The sequence below is a fragment of the Asterias rubens genome, chromosome 3 (genome assembly GCF_902459465.1).
Source record: "Asterias rubens chromosome 3, eAstRub1.3, whole genome shotgun sequence".
Lineage (NCBI taxonomy): Eukaryota > Metazoa > Echinodermata > Asteroidea > Forcipulatida > Asteriidae > Asterias > Asterias rubens.
In genome coordinates, this window is record NC_047064.1 from 7,143,082 (window position 1) to 7,162,086 (window position 19,005).

A 19,005-nucleotide genomic window follows, 5' to 3' on the forward strand; every position below is an offset into this window, starting at 1 on the left:
TGTCTGGTTCCAGCCTCGACTAACCAAACAAGCTGACAGACAAACGTGTAAGTTGTACGTTTAACCGATACCGGTACCAGAGTGTGGCTAGTGTTGATGTTGCATTGAAGCAAATCAGACGTCGAAATGGTAAGTGAACGCAAATTCAATCTTTTTAATTCAAAACGTTATGATTATGAAGGTTTGACATCTAAACGAAATATAATGTATTCATTTCTTTGTGTTCCCTTAACAGGCACACGTTTTCACGCAGCAGCAAATCGATGGTAAGTGCTATTTTGCTTGAATTTTAACCCACTTAAAATTATCAGATTTACTACACTCAGCCGTGTTTCTCCTCCTTTCTCGATACATCACAGTACACACAGTCGGTCAACAACTAACTGTAAAAGAATGCGGTCCATTGTGAACCACGCCCTCACTCATGGCTTTTCCTTTCTTCTTTTGTTTTGTACAGCAGTGCGAAATGATTGAAAATCAGGAAAGTAGCAATAAACTGTTTTTTAAACAAATTAGTTTATGAATATGATTATTTTGTTATTTTTGTAAGTAATGTGTTTTTAGTAAATAGTTTTAGTATACATGTGTACTGACTCTGTAGACTAATTTTTTTACATTTTGATTTTTGTCCCCAAAAAAAGCAAAACTAAATTTAAAACAAAATTTTGGCAAATTTGGGCTAGATGATCTAGACGTCAACAGCCATATCTGAGGTGATTTTTGCAGCAAAAATATCAAGATCAAGATCAAGTTAAATCCTAATTTGTATTCCTTTTTCTTGAACTTGAATGAATGTGTTCTGTTTAAAATGTTGGATAACTTTCCGTATCTCATTGAGGTTGATTAGTAGTTGCGATAACGTAACCCTCCTGCCGACGGCGGAGCCGGAGGGTTACGAGTCACTCCCATTCGATGCAGGGCGAAATGGTCAAACACGTACAATTTCGACAGCTAGTCAACAGATTTGCTCAATTTTTACCCCTTTCGAAAATCGTGACATAAATTATATGAACACGACCTTAGTCCTCAATATCTAATGAATAACATTCAAAACACCATTGAGAAAGTATTTTAAAATAAAGTACAAAAACTTACCAGATCCCGGAGCGAAACAGTCACAAATTTCCCAGGTTCTATTTTGAACCTGTCGCTTCGCCATTTTGTGACTTCCCGATGTTCATTGCTGTTGGACTAAACTATTCTGTAAAAGGGGTGGTATAAGGCAGCGCGACAGTGCGTGTGCGCTGTCTGTTTACACTGCCCGCTGTTCACTCACTTAAAGCACTGCCGCACTGCAGCACCCCTTGTAACACCCCTTTTACAGAATGGTTTAGTCAAACTCGGCTGCGGCTCGGTCGGTTGGGTTCAGCGCTTGGGGTCAGCGCATGGTAACCAGCGACAGGTTCAAAAATAAAACCTGGGAAATTTGTGACTGTTTCGCTCCCGGAATCTGGTAAGTTTTTGTCCTTTTTTTCAAAATATTTTCTCAATTGTGTTTTTGAATTTTATTCATTAGACATTGAGTATTAAGTTGGTGTTCATAGAATTTGTGTCATTATTTTTAAAAGTGGTAAAAAATGAGCAAATCAGTTTACTAAAATATTTCGCCCTGCATCGAATGGGAGTGACTCGTAACCCTCCGGCTACGCCGTCGGCAGGAGGGTTACGTTATCGCAACTAGTTGATTAGATACTATATTATTTCATATTGAATGAGAAATTGGTGCCATACGGACCCCTTTCCAAAATTTTAAGAATGTAATACTTTTTATATAATGGCACAAATGCAGTGTTGTACTGCTACTTCCTCTATCTTCCATAATGAATACAAAATTATACTCTTAGCTGTCCAGATAAAGGTTAAGAAAAGAGAGAGTGACAGGCACATTGAGCTGTCAAAGTCAGGAAAACTTATCAATTTCTGGATCTGCTGAGTGTGTTTTGGAAATGCTACTCCCTAGCCAAGGCGCAAATTTTGTCTTTTTTTAGTGCACAAGAATTCCAACCATGGAATGAAATGTCCTTTTGATTTTTCTTCTAAAAAATGAAGGTTTTATTCACCAGTTTCAAGAGATTTTTTAAAAATCACCAACAAACAGAAAAAGTGGCAGTCATGTAAATATAGCAACATTTTTTTGCCTTTCATTTCCCAAATGTTTAATGGCAATTAGTGAAAACCATAAACCTCCTGCATTCAGCAACTAAAGTAACACAAGTAATAATTTATTTTTTTTTCTGTTTCAATTTTATTTTAAAAGAATAAATCAGGAAATCTTTGTTTGTTTTGATCCTTTGGGACACAAATTATATGCGAAAAGTGTTTTCTCAGTTTTGTTTGCATATGTTGGGATACACCAAGTGAGGATTCTGGTCTTTGACATATCAAAAGTATATACTGCCTTTAGCAATCATTATCTTTTAGATATTCCATATTCTATACTCCTTTTAAACAACTTTGTTCTTTCTCCTTATCCTCAGAATACAAGGAATGTTTTCTGCTGTACGATCGGTCAAGGAAGGGATTTATAAAGGGCGATGACCTTGTAGTAGCAATGAGGTCATTGAATACACATCCATCTATTGCGGAGATCAAAGAGTACCGAAAAGAGTATGAAAACGGTAAGTCAGGAACTTGTAAGAATCTTATCTTAAAAAGGGCTAGGCCATTTTTATTCTGCAAAGGGCGCTTCCATTTGACAATCTTAAAGTCAATGAGAAACTTTTGGAGGGGCACCAAGGCCAAGAGCAGGTGCAACAGAGGCCATGGCCTCCGTGGCCTGTGTGTAATTCCAGGCCTGAATTGTAAGCAAGAGCGGTTCCTTCGGTTACCCGGTTCTACCTGGTTCTTTATTTTAGAACCGGACCCTTGGGTCCGCTCTCCCAGGGAGAGTAGCTGCTGTCTTTAGTTCTGATTTTAAAAGATCCAATCCTAATTAAAACCAACTCGGTGGAGCCGTTCCTGGGATCGAACCGACTCTAAAGTTCAGTCTTGATGTTGTAAGTATTGACTGCAGAGACACTACTGCAGTCATTGCTTACTACATCAAGCCTCCAAGATGGAAGGGTATTTCCGGTTAAAGTAGATCAGTTCAATTGTGTATGTGTCGGCTTGGGACATAAGGTAATAATACACAACCGGTGTAGTTTGAATGCTTTCATCTCGCTGTACATGCTGGAAGAGTTGTATTTCACTGTCATTTACTGTTGAGCGCCAAAATGAGCACCATCATAGCTAATGTATTTTCCTCCCTCCTTTCCCAACAAGGTGGGCGTGTCAAGTTTGATGACTTTCTTCAGATCATGTACAAACACGAGGAGGAACCGCTGGGCGAGATCTTAGATGCTTTCAGACAGTCTGATCCTCAGGGCAGAGATTTCATCATGGCTCCAGAATTCAGGCACATCATGACTCACTTCGGTGAAAGACTCTCCGATAAAGAAGGTCAGTAAAGGCTGGTCAATACTCCCTGCGAATGCGCATGTGAAACAGAGTAATGAGTTAGTTAGTATTATATAACACCCAAGCCGATCCTTGCCATTTGATTGGAGGATTGTCCGTCACGTGATAGCAAATAAAAGTACCATTGCACGCTGAGTCACTCACCGTGCTTTTTCGTTCCATCCGAAAAGTACCATTGCACGCTGCGTGCAATGGTACTTTTCGGATGGAACGAAAAAGCTGAGTAAAAACATCACTGCGTGCGCGTCTTTGTAACGCAGCAGTGTTACTGCAAGGAATAATATTAGTAAAATTACTAATACTAGCATTCGGATTATACAATTAAAAATTGTAGGCCTACGCTTTGTTTGTTTTGAAAGTTGTGTCTTTCAATCAAAATGACAAAGATCTACTTGGATGTTATATAAAACAAATAATGAATGTTTTTCATTCGTGCAATGGTGCGAATATGTTCATGAGTTGAAAGCTGGAATGTTCCATTCAACTCGGCTCCGCCTCGTTGAATAGAACATTCCATCTTTCAACTCATGAACATATTCGCACCATTGCACTCATAAACATTCATTATGTGTATAAAAGCTGAAACTATTCAGCAGGCCTGGAGCTACACTCGGGCTACGGAGGCCATGGCCTGCCTCAGTTGCCCCTGGTCTTTAGCCTTGGTGCCCTTCAAAGGTTTCCAATTGACTTTAAGATATTCCAATGGAAGTACCCTTTGCAAAATGAAAATTGCATTGCCCAGCCCTTGCAACATGTTCAACTACAGGTCTATTCAGGCCTTGAACTTTGCTGTTACGAGAGCAATTTTCCTCTAGACAGGGGCTCTTCTATTAGGGACATTTAAATTTGTATTGGAACTTTGCAAAGGGCACCAGAGCAAAAGCACAGGGCACCACAGCAATTGCTGCGGTTACATAGGGTTAATTCGTGGCTCGTTGTTCATTAGAGCATGGAATTTGTAGAAAAAACCTATTTGCTGAAAAGTTTGTTTCAGAGACACTGGGCCCATTTTCATGGCATCGCTTTTAAACCATAGAGTTTGTGATATGATCAATTATAGATATAAGTGCGCTTTGGTGACGTAAGCACAGAATATTGTTAGCAGTGTCTTGAAATGGTTCCAGGGCCCAATATGAAAGACCTGCTTCAGCACAGGAATAAGCTAAGCAAAGCAATTATTATACTTACCAGAATAAGGTTATCAGCCAAAATACCATGTCGCATGTACAATTGGTAACTGGTATCCTACTCGTTATTGCTAAGCAAGGATTTTTTAAGCTAGATACAATGTTCTCACAATTTGCATGCAATGTGCCGTTTTAGGATATACAACGCTTCTGCACTGACACAACAATATTTATATGGAATTTGGGCTTTATTTTGTTTATTTATTCACTTCACCGTCTTTTTGCTCTATCTCCACAGTGGATGCCGTACTTCGAGAGTTTGGAATTCAAAAGAATGGCTTTGTGAACTACAAGGAGATCACCAAGCAACTTCTCAAGCCCATACCTGACGAATTATCGTGAAATGAGAACAAGACTTTTTCTGAAATGTAGTTGGTAAAATGTTCAGTCGAATTTATTTTCATTTAATAGTTTATTTTGAAAAACAGTTTTATGAGGGTCGGCTTTGCTCGTAGTGTTAAGAACCCTTCAGTTCGATGCTCACTTTGATAAATTCAAATCAGTACTACATGTATATATCTTTAGCCAATATTTTAAAGAGCTAAAATGGTTTGGTAACATTTTATGTAGGTTTATAAGGTTAGAAAAACAGGCGAGTCAACCAAAGAGCTTTTGAAATTTGTATTGGTGGTCAGGATAATTATATTTATTTGTTTCTTATTGTTTAACCCAAGTCAGTATTGAACCAATTCACTTGACGTAGTTATCACAAAAATCTTGGTTGCGTCATTTTCTGAGTCAATATCTCTCTGTCTAAAACAGTGAAGTTTTGTTTTTGGCAATATAGAATTAAAGCGCTTACAATAATTTGAAAAATGGTAAGAGTGAAAGAGAGTAGACTGGGCCCCTGCCTTTATCCGGAAGGATAAAGACAGGTCCCCACGTATCTCTATGTGAAATGAATGTAGGGCAAAGGTGAATATACACCCCAGTCTGGAGGCAGGTCTCTGGCGTTATTCATGAGCCTTGAAGGGTGGCGTCAGATGTTTAGGCTAGAAAGAGAGTAGCAGTGTATGACTTTAAGGCTAGGGGTCAATTATGGATATTGTACGCTATAGACGTATTATCAGTTGGTCATCATGCATGTACTATGTTTAGAATTTTTGTATTCGCGTAATTTTGTAAATTCACATAATTTTTGTAAATGATTTAGTGTATTGTATTCCTATGGTGTAAGTATTCAGTTTAGCAGGGGATATATTTGCTATTCAAAAATTAAATCAAGTTTGATATTTAATTTTCTTCTTTTGATTTTTCTGCTTTGTATATTTGAGTTTGTAAGAATCAACGTGTACAGAGAAATCCTGTGTGTGCCGCGCATACACATAAATGCGCTTTAAACTAAAGACGAAAGATGCAACTGGATGACGTCAATGCAAAAGGTCTATACATGATTCAGATAAACAAAATCAGCAATATGCATAGATTAGAATCACCTGTTTCGTTGTGTGCATTAATTGGTGTAAGGAGAAGTGTTTTCATCAAATTGGGGGTGAAAAATAATTGTTTTTCCCTTTCAAGTTGAACCATAGACTAAAGTAAGAATGGTTGAACCAAACTGCTCCACTTATTGTTGTTTTATGAGTAAATTTCTGTAAAATCTACATATCATAATAAAAAAATATTGTGGGTGTGGAAAAAAATGTTTACATGGTTCACCCAACGGACAAAATAGTTTGCCTAACAAACTTTTTTGGGATTAGTAAATTTTAGTTAGCCCCCAAGAAAGACTCTGCTGTGGTCGAAATGTCACACAACATAGACCCCTTTACAAACAGGAAAAAGCATTGCATTCTGGGATAGGATGCGATGTTTTGAGATGTTCGTTGCGCATAAAACATGCATAGCTTACTCGTAAACTGTCCCAAAATGCATCATAATCACCACATCCGGTGTCGGATGCAATTATTGTGTCCGCTATGCAATACCGTACGCTCCGGACACTTTTGCATATGCAATTGTGTCCGGGGCTATGCAAAAACTGTCCGGCGGACATGTACATGACTGTACATGTATGTATGTGCGCGCGTAAGCGAGCGTGCATTCAGTGAACCTATGATATGCAGCATACCCAACGGCTGAATATTTCCCATGTCATCCATGACATGCACTAAAAGTTTTTTTTTTAAATGGCGAACGCGTTCTGTCGACCAAGGGCGTTTAATTTACTGCAAGGACTGTTTTGCACGAGGGCGGACACAACTGCATATGCAAATGTGTCAGGGCGGACACAATTGCATTATGCAGCGGTGTCTGGGCGGACACGATTGCATATGCAAAACCGTCCGGCGGACATTATTGCATACCGGTATGCAATAATGTCCTCCAGATAGTATTGCATAGACAACTTAATTTCAGGCGACAGAGGCCTATCTGTAAAGGGGTCTGTCTATAAGACACCCTACTGACTGACTGAATACCTAGACTTGATGACAAGTCGTTACCGCTGCCCCGAACACACATTCTGCCGATCATGCAACAGTCGCAGTGCGATTATTGTTCATGCAACGGTCGTAGGTGTAGCGCGTGACTCACACACATACTACAGGGATCGAGGATGTGTGTATCGTCCCCGCATGCATGCAGCATGCAGCCAGAGAGCTCTCGACGTCGATCGTCCACACAACAACTGACTTGATTTGATGACTATCTACATCTCGGGTGTATGTGCAACACGAAACTAAACAGCAGTTCTCTCACATCGAATTCACTCGATTCTTTCTCAGCAAAGCCTGAAAAATTAGATTTAATTGAACACAAATTGAAGTTATGGTGTTATCGCTAAATAAAGCAGCCAAGCTGGATCAAAATTTTGATAAACATGAAGAAGAGACGTCGCAAAGAGGGGAGCCAACCTTCAACAGCAAGCTCTCCGCGGACGTCGCCGCCATGTTGTAAGATTTTCTTTTTGTTTTGTTGGGTGTAATTTTTGCGCAATCTATTTTGTCTGAGGTTATTTCGGTTATTCGTCACTTTTTACCATGAGTTTAGGTGTATCTTGGCTCTATATATAAGGTTGTTGTATTTATTTTAACCTTGATTTGGGGGTGTGGTTCATAACAAGCTTAATTTAAATGTTATTTTGGTTTTGGTTTTTGACAAGTGTTTTGTGTTACTGTTACTAACTTCTCGCCTCGCTACCTCCATGAACTTTTGAACTGTCTAAACCGGATGCCTTTAGAAATGCTTTGAAAAAGGCGTTTTTTAATGGCGATTATGTTAGAATGTACACCTTTTGATGCTTTACCATCACATCAAAAGTATATTTTAATTTTGATTTTTCTTATGCATTTTAGAGAGCTATACAAAACTTGTTAAAAGGCACTGAAAACACGTTTGGTAATTGTCAAAGACCAGTCTTCTCACTTGGTGTATTCCAGCATAAGCATAAAATAACAGGCCTGTGAAAATTTGGGCTCAATTGGTCGTCATAGTTGCGAGAAAGAGATGAAAGAAAAAATACCCTTGTTGGACGAATTTGTGTGCTTTCAGTTAAGAATTAAAGACTTCTGGCTAGAATTTAGAAGTCTTTTAATATTTTAGTGTGAAATTACCTCTTTCTCAAAATCTACGCTACTTCAGAGCATGGAGGTAGAAGGAGCCATTTCTCACAATGTTTTATACTAGATCGACACCTCTCCAATGTTTGTTACCGAGTCAGTTTTTAAGTTATAATTTGTTTCGAGTGTTTACCAAGCATGTACCTTCCCTTTTACAACACTCTTTTCATCGATTCAAACACTGACCCAACGAAAGCCGAACACCTGGTTTTTGTTAACAAATCAATGTCTAGTTAAGTGTAAAGTACTAGTTGTGCATTAATTAGGCCTAGTTTAATTGGTATTTCAAATTTGTAATTTCAAGGTTTTTAACGTAACCACCAGGTTAGGGCCTACTATTTTCTTTGGTAGTTGAAGCTGTTCTGAAGTGTGGACGACTCAGCTGTTTTGATATGCTATTTATGTTCAGTGTCTTCGTTTCTTAGTTAACACTCACTGAAATTATGTTCTTTCAACTTTTGGAATAGCAAGCAGACTGTTCGTGGAATCCTTTTTATTTTTGAAGGAAGTCACTCCAAATAAGGCAATGGCATGCAACTTTTCAATTGTTTTCCCCCCATCTTGGGGCTATAATACAGCCACATGTGAGAACAATTTTATAAGGCACAAGTAGAAGTCAAATCGGAGATGTATTTAATTTTCTTGAATTTGAAAAGTGATACAAAAATGCTAAAGAATAGGCTCATTGATGCCCATATTTTCAGAGAAGCAAAAACACTCTCAAAATAACATTTTCAAAGCAATGAACTCGTGAAGAAGAAAAAGCTTAACTTTGTAAATTATATTTTCTGAGTTGAAATTAACTGAAGTTTTCCAATGAATTCTCAAGTATTATATGATTAAATTCACAGTAAAATCTGCATGAAATAAAACCAGATAAAACCTGTTGAGTCAGATCAGACGCTAGGACCAAAGGTCAACAAAAGTGCTTCACTCATCAGTTTTGGTGCGTGGTACAATCATTCACGATCGCAACAGTAGCAATTTTTTGATAGTCCTTTGTAGTCTGGTACAACTAGCATACCAGTCCTGTGTGTGGTTTCACAATTGCTGTCAAGACGAACTGAAATGTGAACCACACAGTCTGTGATTTCACAATTCCAATCACGTACATTACTAAACTATAGGGCATTTGTATAGAATGACAGGATTTCCTGGTGTGATATTCCACCCACTTCACATTTGTTTTTTGCTCTCAAACTTAAATGAGAAATGTGGGCATTGTCACTTATAAAAAGACATTGGGAGACTCTTTAGGAAATCTGCTTGTATTTTTTGAAACACTTTGCTTTAAATTTCTACTAAATAGTTGCAATTTTTTTACCCCAGAAAATTACGTTTGTGGTAATTTATCAAATAAATAACTTGAACATTGCAATGAAAGAAATACCCCGGAACTAAAAAGCAAAAAATAAAATAAAAAATCAAATTTAATGGAAACAAATTTTAAAGAGCCATATGGGAAGTCTAAAATTAATCTTCAAGTTAAACATGGTATAGGGATTCAAACCTCCCAGATAAAAGAAATGGGTAATTTTTTGGTCCGATTAATTTTAAAACTGATGAAACTTAACTCTTGATATAAACAATCAAGAAAACATGATTCGGATGTTGATTTTGATGAATAATTGAAGCTTGCATCCATGCACAATGGTAAAGATATGAATATGTTAAATGTTCTACCTACATTAAGCTGCCATTTATACCCAATCAATTTTATTCAATGTAGATTTTTACAACAAATAATGCAGAACAGTATTTTGTACTTAGTGGCAATTCACTTACAGGTCACAAGGAAGTTAATAAGTGGACATACACTGTACAATGCTATGTAAAGTAAACACTAAAGTGAACACTTTCCTGTCACTACGAAATTAGTAGACAAGCAATTATGAACATGCACTGTTACAGTCTGGCATTTGAGATAATAATATAGTAGGCTTAGTTAACTATATACCATATACACTGGTTGCCTTGGTGATGGTGCGCTCTTTATGGTTTCCATGGTGACTTTCTCGTGACAAACAAAGAGTTGAAGGATACCGGTACACTCTAATTAGGTATCTGAGTTTTGATTAATAAGAGATAAAATGTAGGCCTATATGCAAGATTTTTATTGTACAAAATACGTCCTATTGAAAATAAAGAAACCCTAACACCAATTATTTTTTTACAACTTTAATTTGAGTTTTGAAAGGAATTTTTACAACTTAGAAGTGTCCCTAAAAAAAAACCCAGTTTGACTCTTAGTCATGTACAAGTAACATTATATAGCCTCTTTAAAAGAATAATTAAAACAGGATCAAGCATGCCAGAGTGACACTGCCTGGTTAGTCATTGTCATGCAGCCATCGTTTGATGACACGTCACTGTCATACAGCCATCACTTGATGAGGCATGTCCACACTGTCCAGATGATTGCCGCGTCTAATTACCTGTTTTGTTTCTAATCATTTGTTACCATAGGGAGTCCGGGAAGCACTACATATTTCAGCTTTGCCGAGAATCCCAGTGGTATTCCTGATGTTCCTTCAGGAAGCAGCCAGGGGTTAGTCCTGGAAGACATTGAGGAAACAAGCAGTGCGGACGGCATATTTGCATCATTCTTCAAAGTAAGATTTCATTCATTAATGGTTTGTTCCTTAAAAACAAAATTTCCAATGGCGACCAAGGGTCCATTAACAGGAAAATATACAGAGAATACACAATTTAAAAAGCAGTTAAAATTATACAATACGAAATTGAGAGATCAAAATTGGTTTAGGAGAAAAATATTTACAACAAATTAACGAAAACATTTGTGGAAAATTTATTTAAATAAGCTAAATTTCATAGAGTTTGTACCTTTGCCACTGTTTCCTTACTCCTTGTTTGCTTTTAATAGCAAAGAAGTGCGTTTTATTTTATTTCTGTACATGCCATTTTAATAATTAATGAAGAGTAGGCCAGCTCACGACCTGCTGCTGTGCCATTTAGGTGGTTGAAGTTGACCTTGGCATGAATCAACTTGCTCATGGGGTTCCTGATGTGCAAACTACATGCTAGGGACTTGACCTAATGACCTCAGCATAATGGACAGAGAGGCTGCATGACACATTATACAATTGTTGCACGCTGTGACGGGGTCCATGGCGTTTTGTACACCCGAGGGGGAAAATGGACGAAGGCCGATGCCATTTTCCCTCGAGGGTGTACAAAACCCGTGGACCCCAGTCGCAACGTGCAACAATTGTTTTGTTATACCTTTGTATAATTGTTATTCCTCTTCTCGAAGTTCTGTTGTTCTTCAAACATTATTACGGCGGACTATTCGTTGTTTAATAAGCAGACGAACGAGAAACAACTTCCTCGAACCCGTGGTTGTTTCACAGCGCGAAATTGACCAACGCTGGGAACGATCAAGGTGATGTACACCCGGTGTACATCACTTTTCATGTTACCCGGCGCGTCGCGAGCCATGTAACATGCGTTTTTGTTGCGCGTCACATGATTGGTTCTCGACCAATCAAACTTCACAATTTGCACAGAGGTATAACAAGCATGCATGATATCTGTCTTTAAGGGTTTGGGTACCTTTTGTACGACACAAAACACAAACATCCACAGATTTACATAAAAATGAAACAGTTTAAAGATAATCATGATAGAAAGCTTCCCTTTAAAAATTATTTGCTGAGATGCTGAAATTTTGGGAAATGAGTAAAACAATTTCACTAAAATTATTCTAGCATGTGCGATAACCCGTGGTGAAATATGCTTGGCGAAGCGCAATTATTTGGTTACGGTTACCAGAGCCTTGAAATCTGGCTAAAGTCCCTCAAGCTGCTGTTAATGAGAACACCCAGTACCATACTGCCTCAACGTCCTGTAATTCATGATCCCTCACAGCTCTCTACATACTAACACAACAGATTGAATTGTTTTAATTTTTTCCAGGATGGAAATGGAGCAAGTGTTCCCGGTCATGGGGACAAGAAGTTTCTTCGTTTCATTCATTATTTGACGGATAACAGGAAGTTGGTGTGGGAGACTGTGTTATGGAACAAACGGCTGTACGTTCAGGTGCCAGATGATTTAGCACATCAGGGAAGTAGAGACAGGTATGTACAATTATTGGGCTGTAAAGACAAAAGCTTTATTTCATTAATTGGACTTCTCTCTATATCAAGACCAGGGCCCAATTTTGTAGAGTTGCTTAAGCAGAAAATATTGCTGAACAGTTTTCTGCTTAGCCGAAATGAGTAGGATATCAGTCACAAATTGTACTTTTGCTGGTAACCTTTTTCTGGTAAGCGTAATTTTGTTATGCTTGGCTTCTTTTTGTGCTTATGCATCTCCATTTTGATGATTATTTACTGTATAGCCATGGCGTTAGAATTATTAAGGGCTTGATTGCAGATCCAAGTTGCGCTCCAGTCAATTTTTCTTTGTTCAACCCAAATTATTTAAAATGTTACGCAGTCAGTTCCCCGTGTGGGGTTCAAACGAACTGTTGGTTAACGACTCAATGTTTCGATCAGTATGCTCTGATCGCCTTCAGGAGAGCGTTGAGTATTTACCACCGGTCTTTCTCAGAACCACCACTACTCATAAGAGATATTATATCTGGTGAAGATGGCGCCGTTGTATGGCGACACGGTTTTGCATGCTCTCGTTATTTTACTCTTATTGTCGCTTTTTATCAACCCATCCTCTGGTATTGATGCTTATGGGAGAGAGGAACTTCTTCTACTTCGCACCACGAAGATAGAGCTGTCAAAAGAGGTACTTTCACGTCTTCGTTTGATGAACATTTTGTCAGATTGTGATGGGCCAAGTAACGACCGAATGTACAGCACAACTCATACACAATCTCGTAGTGGACGAAAGCGGGGTAAGCATGGTGGACTCTTAACCAGATTGCGTCAACGTAACCACAAACCTCCCCTCCCAAGTATGTTTTTAGCTAATGTTCGTTCACTCAGGAACAAAATTGATGAACTTTTCTGCACTATTCATAATCGGAAAGACTATCGGAACTGTTCAGTGTTTTGTTTCACTGAAACCTGGTTGGATTCAACTATCCCTGACTCGGCAGTTACACCCTCGGGATTCACCCTTTTTCGATCAGATCGTAATTTTACTGAAGTGGGTAAATCTACTGGAGGTGGTTTATGTTTCTTACTGAACAATTTGTGGTGCAACGATGCCAGGATTATTTCACACTTATGTACACAGGAATTGGAGACTCTTATCGTGAAATGTCGGCCATTTTATTTGCCAAGAGAACATAATTCGTTAATAGTGGCTGCAGTGTACATACCACCCGAGGCAAAAGCATCTGCGGCTATTGACCAACTTTCTACCATTATTACGAAGCATGAGAACGCGAACTCAGGTGCTGTTTTCATTGTTACCGGGGATTTCAATCATTGTAACCTAAAGAAGGGGTTACCGAAGTACTACCAGCACGTGGACTGTAAAACTCGTCATGATAGAACTCTGGACCATTGTTACACAACAATCAAGGGCACTTATAAATCGTTAAAGCGAGCTCCTCTTGGTAACTTGGACCACAATATGGTACACCTGGTTCCAGCTTACAGACAACGGCTTAAATCCAATAAACCAGTAAAACGCCTTGTTCCTCGATGGACAGATGAGGGCGTTCAGCGACTACAAGCCTGTTTCGACTGCACTGATTGGTCTTTGTTTGTAAACAGTTCAGCTGACTTGGATGAATGCACAGATGTCACAATGGATTACATCAAGTTTTGTGAGGAGATGTGCATTCCTAAGAAATCAACAACGACAAACCTTGGTTTGACGGTTCAGTGGACAAGGCACTCCGCTCAAGGGACATGGCATTCAAACGAGGGGACAACGCATCTTGGAAACAGGCGAAATACGCAGTCACTCCCTTGGTCATTAATGGTTCTGAAGTGGAAATAGTGAAATGTTTTAAATTTCTAGGTGTACATTTATCATCTGATTTGAAATGGGGATGTAATGCAGATTCAATTGTTAAGAAAGGTCAGCAAAGATTATTTTTCTTGAGACGGCTGAGAAGCTTCCATGTCAGTCAGCCACTTCTGTTGAAGTTCTACCGAGCGGTGATTGAGAGTGTCTTGACACAATCAATGATCGTTTGGTGGGGCAATGCAACAGCCGATGACCGGAAGCGTATCAGCCGGATCGTTCGCACCGCTAGTAAAATCATAGGTCGCCAACTTCCATCACTTGATGAACTGTATCTCTCTCGAGTTAAAAAACGAGCCCTCTCTATAGTAGATGACCAGTGTCACCCAGCACATTCCCTCTTTCAGCCCATGCGGTCTAAGAATCGTTTTTGTTCAATTAAATCTGGATCCAACCGTACTTTGCAGAGTTTTTATCCCACAGCTGTTCGTGTTCTAAATGACAGGTTTTAATCATGAATGTCTTTTTCTGATTTTAATTCTTCGTACTATTTTTATCTTTCGTATTTCGCCTGTATATTGAATACTTTTCAGAGTTGTTTATATTATTTCCATGTATTTTTGTAAATGGTTAATTTTTAGTGTAATTTGTATACAACATAATATTTTTAGACACGCAAAACCAAAACGCATTTCACTGTACTAATATTTGTTTTTTTTACAAGTGACAATAAAACATTATTCTATTCTATATTTACATGGTGTTACTGCAAACCTCCCTCAGTTATACTTCCACCGTGCACAGTTTCAAATCCTACTTAAGAATATCCCTAGTAAGTTTTTTTGGTTTCTTTTGTTCCTTTTAGTTTTGTTGCTCTTCTGGATGCTGCTGAAGAGCACCTTGGCTGCACCCAGGTCATCATCGGCCTTCGTCAAGGTGCAGTGGACAGGGCACAGCTCATCAGAACCTTCAAGTTCATGGGCTTTGAGTTGGTGCCACCGAGTCATCCTGAGCTTCCAAGCTTGGCAGATTATCTCTTCATGGTGTCGGATATATAAGACCGTTTTAACAATGGTTATCGGTGATGTAGACAGGCATGATATTCTTTCCACTTTAATCTGGTTTTCAGGTTTTGTTTAGCCCTTGGAAAGATTTGAAGAAACGAGATTAAATAGCATAAATAGTGTATTAAAGCCTGCACCATGTAGGTCAGCCCTTGTATTCCTCCTTTTTTCAAAGGACCAAATATCATGCGTGTGTAGAGAGTCTCTCTCTGTACATCATTTGTAACATAAATAAGGGCCCTCTTCTTGTAAAGCCCTGTACACACTTCGTGACAATGCGAAGCAAACATCGCAGGAACAATTTTTGCACAAGCTGAAATGTCCTCATCTCTTGCTAAACATTCGCGTCAAATAATGAATTGATACAGAAATTTGCTTTGCGTTGATGCATGAAGTGTGGACCAGGCTTAACAGATTTGGTTGAATGAATAATCTAGTTTCCCGAGTACCAATCATCTTAAGAAGGTATTCCAACTTCAGGCCTGTATGCTTCGTTTTTGAAAGGGCCAGGGCACCAAGGCATTTTCCCCTTGGTGAATGGCACCCTATGAGGAAATTGTAAATTTATACTCGAGCATTTCAATGACCAGGGGGCTTGGAGGCAATTGCCTTGTTGCCTCTGTGAAGTATCAGGCCTGCAACAAGGCATACTTCCAGAGAGGTTTTCAATCATACCAAATTGTTTAACAAGGCACCAGTGATTTTTAAAGTGGATTTTTTTTTGGTGACCAGTGTTTGCAGGCATGATATTCTTCCTAGTTAAGTCTGATTCCAGATTTGTTGGCCTTTGGAAAATTTTGCCAGTTTGCTTTGATATTTTCGTAATCCCTCAAAGATAACATGTGTATCCAGTCCTCCATGGTGTATCAAACTGAGAAACAGTTTACATGATGAATGATACTTTTACCAGCGGCTGCAAGAGGAAGCTGTTGATCATAATTAACATATTTTGTATAATTAAATTTTGTTGTCAGAAAGAGTTGTACTTGCCATAGAGTCGTCAATGAACTTGAATAAGTAGTGAAGTTTGTTACTACAACACATTTCAGTCTTCAAGTGTCATGAATAGATGCGTATTTACCAGGCATTCAATTTTGCAGACTATTTCCTCATTTTTAAAAATTAATACTGTCAATAGTGAAAACTCAAAAACACGCTATTAAGTTTAGTATGGTTGGTCACTCCTCCGTTTTGTTGTTGTAATTACAAAGTTGTACAATGTATGTCTGTATATACTTCATTAAGACACAGGTACTTAATTCTTGCACAGGCATAGCACTTTTTCCCTCTGTAAAAAGGTTGTGTGTGTTATCGAGATTTAAATTATTACTGGATCAATTTAAGAGGGTGACCATGGTCCCAATTTCATAAGACTGTAGTAAGCACAAATACTTGTTATTAATGTTAAGCACAGAAAAATCGTGCTTAGCAGAAATTGGTAACCAGGCTAAATTCTACAAACTTTCATGTTACAACTGGTGCACCACATACTTTGTGCTAGCAATACAGAAATTTGCCTATGGTATTTTCTGCTTCACAGCTTTTTGAGAATTCTTCTAAATGAGGGTGAGGAAGTTGAGAAATTGTGACACTGGACACTATTGGTAATTGTCAAAGACCAGTTTTCACTTGGTGTATCTCAACATATGCATAAAATAACAAACCTGTGTAAATTTGAGCTCAATTAGTTTTCGAGGTGGCGAAGAAAAAACACCCTTGTCACACGCAGTTGTGTGCTTTCAGATGCTTGATTGCGAGACCTCAAAATCTTAATCTGAGGTCTCGAAATCAAGTTCGTGGAAAATTAACCTGTTTCTCAAAAACTATGTTTCTTCAGAGGGAGCCGTTTTACACAGTGTTTTATACTGTCAGCAGCTCCCCGTTACTCGTTACCAAATTAGGTTTTATGCTAATAACTATTTTTAGTAATAACCAATAGTGTCCCTTGCCTTTAAGGCAGAGAGCCCAATTTCATGGCTCTGCTAACCATGGCATTCTGCGCTGATGAACCATAGAAACACAAAACATGCCTCTAAACGAGGGTAAGGAAGTTGAGGTATTTTAAGGTGCAAGGTCCAATTTCATGTCGCTACTTACCAAAGATCACTGTGTTTGTGACCCATAGAATCACATACTTTACAGGGTGCTGTCAACACAAATGTTGGATGGTAAGCAGTGACATTTGGCCCAGGGCCGAATTCAATAAAGCCTGTAAGCATAAAAACTTGCTAAGCACAACAAAATCTTGCTTAGCAAAAATAGCAATTGTAGTTACCATTGCCCGAACTGGTGGTACCCCACTCATTCTCCACTCAAATTTGCCAAGCAGATTTTTCTGCTTAATAGCTTTTTACAATAAGGCCAAGATGCTGCACTGGTGTTTGAGTAAAGAATTAGTGAATGTGTATTCCTCAGGAATGAGATTGTTCAGACTTCTGGCTGAATTCAGATCTTTTATGTCAGCCTGGTGAAGAAAATCAGACAATATTATTTTCTACAAATGAAGAAAAACTTCCTGCTCATTGGTCTACTTCTCTACTGCTTTGGATACTGTTTTCAAAAGCTCCTTGGAATCTATAACCCCAGGGGTTACCAAACAGTAGATTTGGCATCATTTCAACAAACCTTTAAATTTGTATCCAAGTTTCAGACTTTTTCGTTAGTAATGACTCTCACCCCTGATTCCTCGTGCTCTGTAAAGTGAAGATAAAGGACAGAGGGGTGCCACTGTGTATAGTATAGTGTGTTATTAGATAGATTTGTAAAATGTCAAAATTTCTGTTTTCTACGATAAATTAACTCTAATTGTTACTCATTAGTTTTAACCGTGGAAATTACTTCAAGATAAAGATACAGTAACTACAAGAATAGAACACAGTTTAAGACAAATATGTACCTGTTTTTATTTTATTTTAATAATTTAGTTCTGAATGAACCTATGATTTTGTAGACCGAAGTTTTTTTAACGGTAGTTTTAATTGGTAATTGAACCAAAATGATGACACAGGAGAAAGTCAATTCTTAATAGAATAAAGAAATTATTTTTTAAGTTGTGTGTAAAAAGCTTTTTTTGCTTGTTTTCTTGGATTATTATTTTGTGATGCCATAACAAAGTTTAAAGTTTGTAGATTAGCAAAGTAGTCTAGTATACCTCAATTAAGTTCTCATCTTATTTTAGTTATAGTGGCTTTAGTTAGGTGTGTGGTGTGTTAAATTTGTCTCATTTAATTGAATACTTATAATGTAATCATTTTATAAATGTATTACATGTTGTGTTTAAAAGAGGTAAATGGTAAAGTGCAATTTCAGCCCACACAAAGATTAAACAGAATAATATTTCAAATATGACTTGTAAATATCTTTGGCCTGTGCTGTGGTTCTTGAGTTGTTGCTATATTTAATCATTTTCAACACAGTTTGGTTTAATCTTGAGACTGGTTTTAATTAACAAAATAGCTCTAAGGGCTTTGGAAAAATTGTTGACATCCGGATAAATAGTTAATTTGAAACCTGCAGAATATTAGTTTGAATGGAATAAAACCCTCTTAACTTCACTGGAATTTCTCATTCATGTTTGAGATTGATTAAGTATTTTATTATTGCTGAGGGCGGGTGATGATTGATGGATGGCATTACATAAAAGTAATCGGGCTTTAAAAGGCAGAAGGGGGCGTGGTGGTGGTTAGTGTCTGTCTGATTCGCAAACGGGTTAAATTCATAGTTAGTTGTTATTGTGGACATCGCTTTGCACCCAGACTTCTTACTGTTTTTCGTTATGTACATTCTAGCGACTACTTGGGGTTGCGACTAAATTCGCATCTGGGAACGGGATCGTCA

General features: G+C 38.1%; 2 protein-coding genes across 2 annotated transcripts; both read left to right on the plus strand.

Annotated features, from left to right (window-relative positions):
* Positions 1–85: 85 nt before the first annotated feature.
* Positions 86–6,078, plus strand: LOC117287920 (calmodulin-like). Its single transcript, XM_033768552.1, has 5 exons — positions 86–129; positions 236–266; positions 2,478–2,618; positions 3,265–3,441; positions 4,885–6,078. The coding sequence occupies exons 1-5, from the start codon at positions 127–129 to the stop codon at positions 4,986–4,988; spliced, it is 456 nt and encodes a 151-aa protein (XP_033624443.1). The 5' UTR covers positions 86–126; the 3' UTR covers positions 4,989–6,078.
* Positions 6,079–7,238: 1,160 nt separating this feature from the next.
* On the plus strand, positions 7,239–15,718 carry LOC117287921 (ornithine decarboxylase antizyme 1-like). Its single transcript, XM_033768553.1, has 4 exons — positions 7,239–7,540; positions 10,673–10,818; positions 12,143–12,306; positions 14,970–15,718. The coding sequence occupies exons 1-4, from the start codon at positions 7,468–7,470 to the stop codon at positions 15,160–15,162; spliced, it is 576 nt and encodes a 191-aa protein (XP_033624444.1). The 5' UTR covers positions 7,239–7,467; the 3' UTR covers positions 15,163–15,718.
* The last annotated feature ends 3,287 nt before the right edge of the window (positions 15,719–19,005 follow it).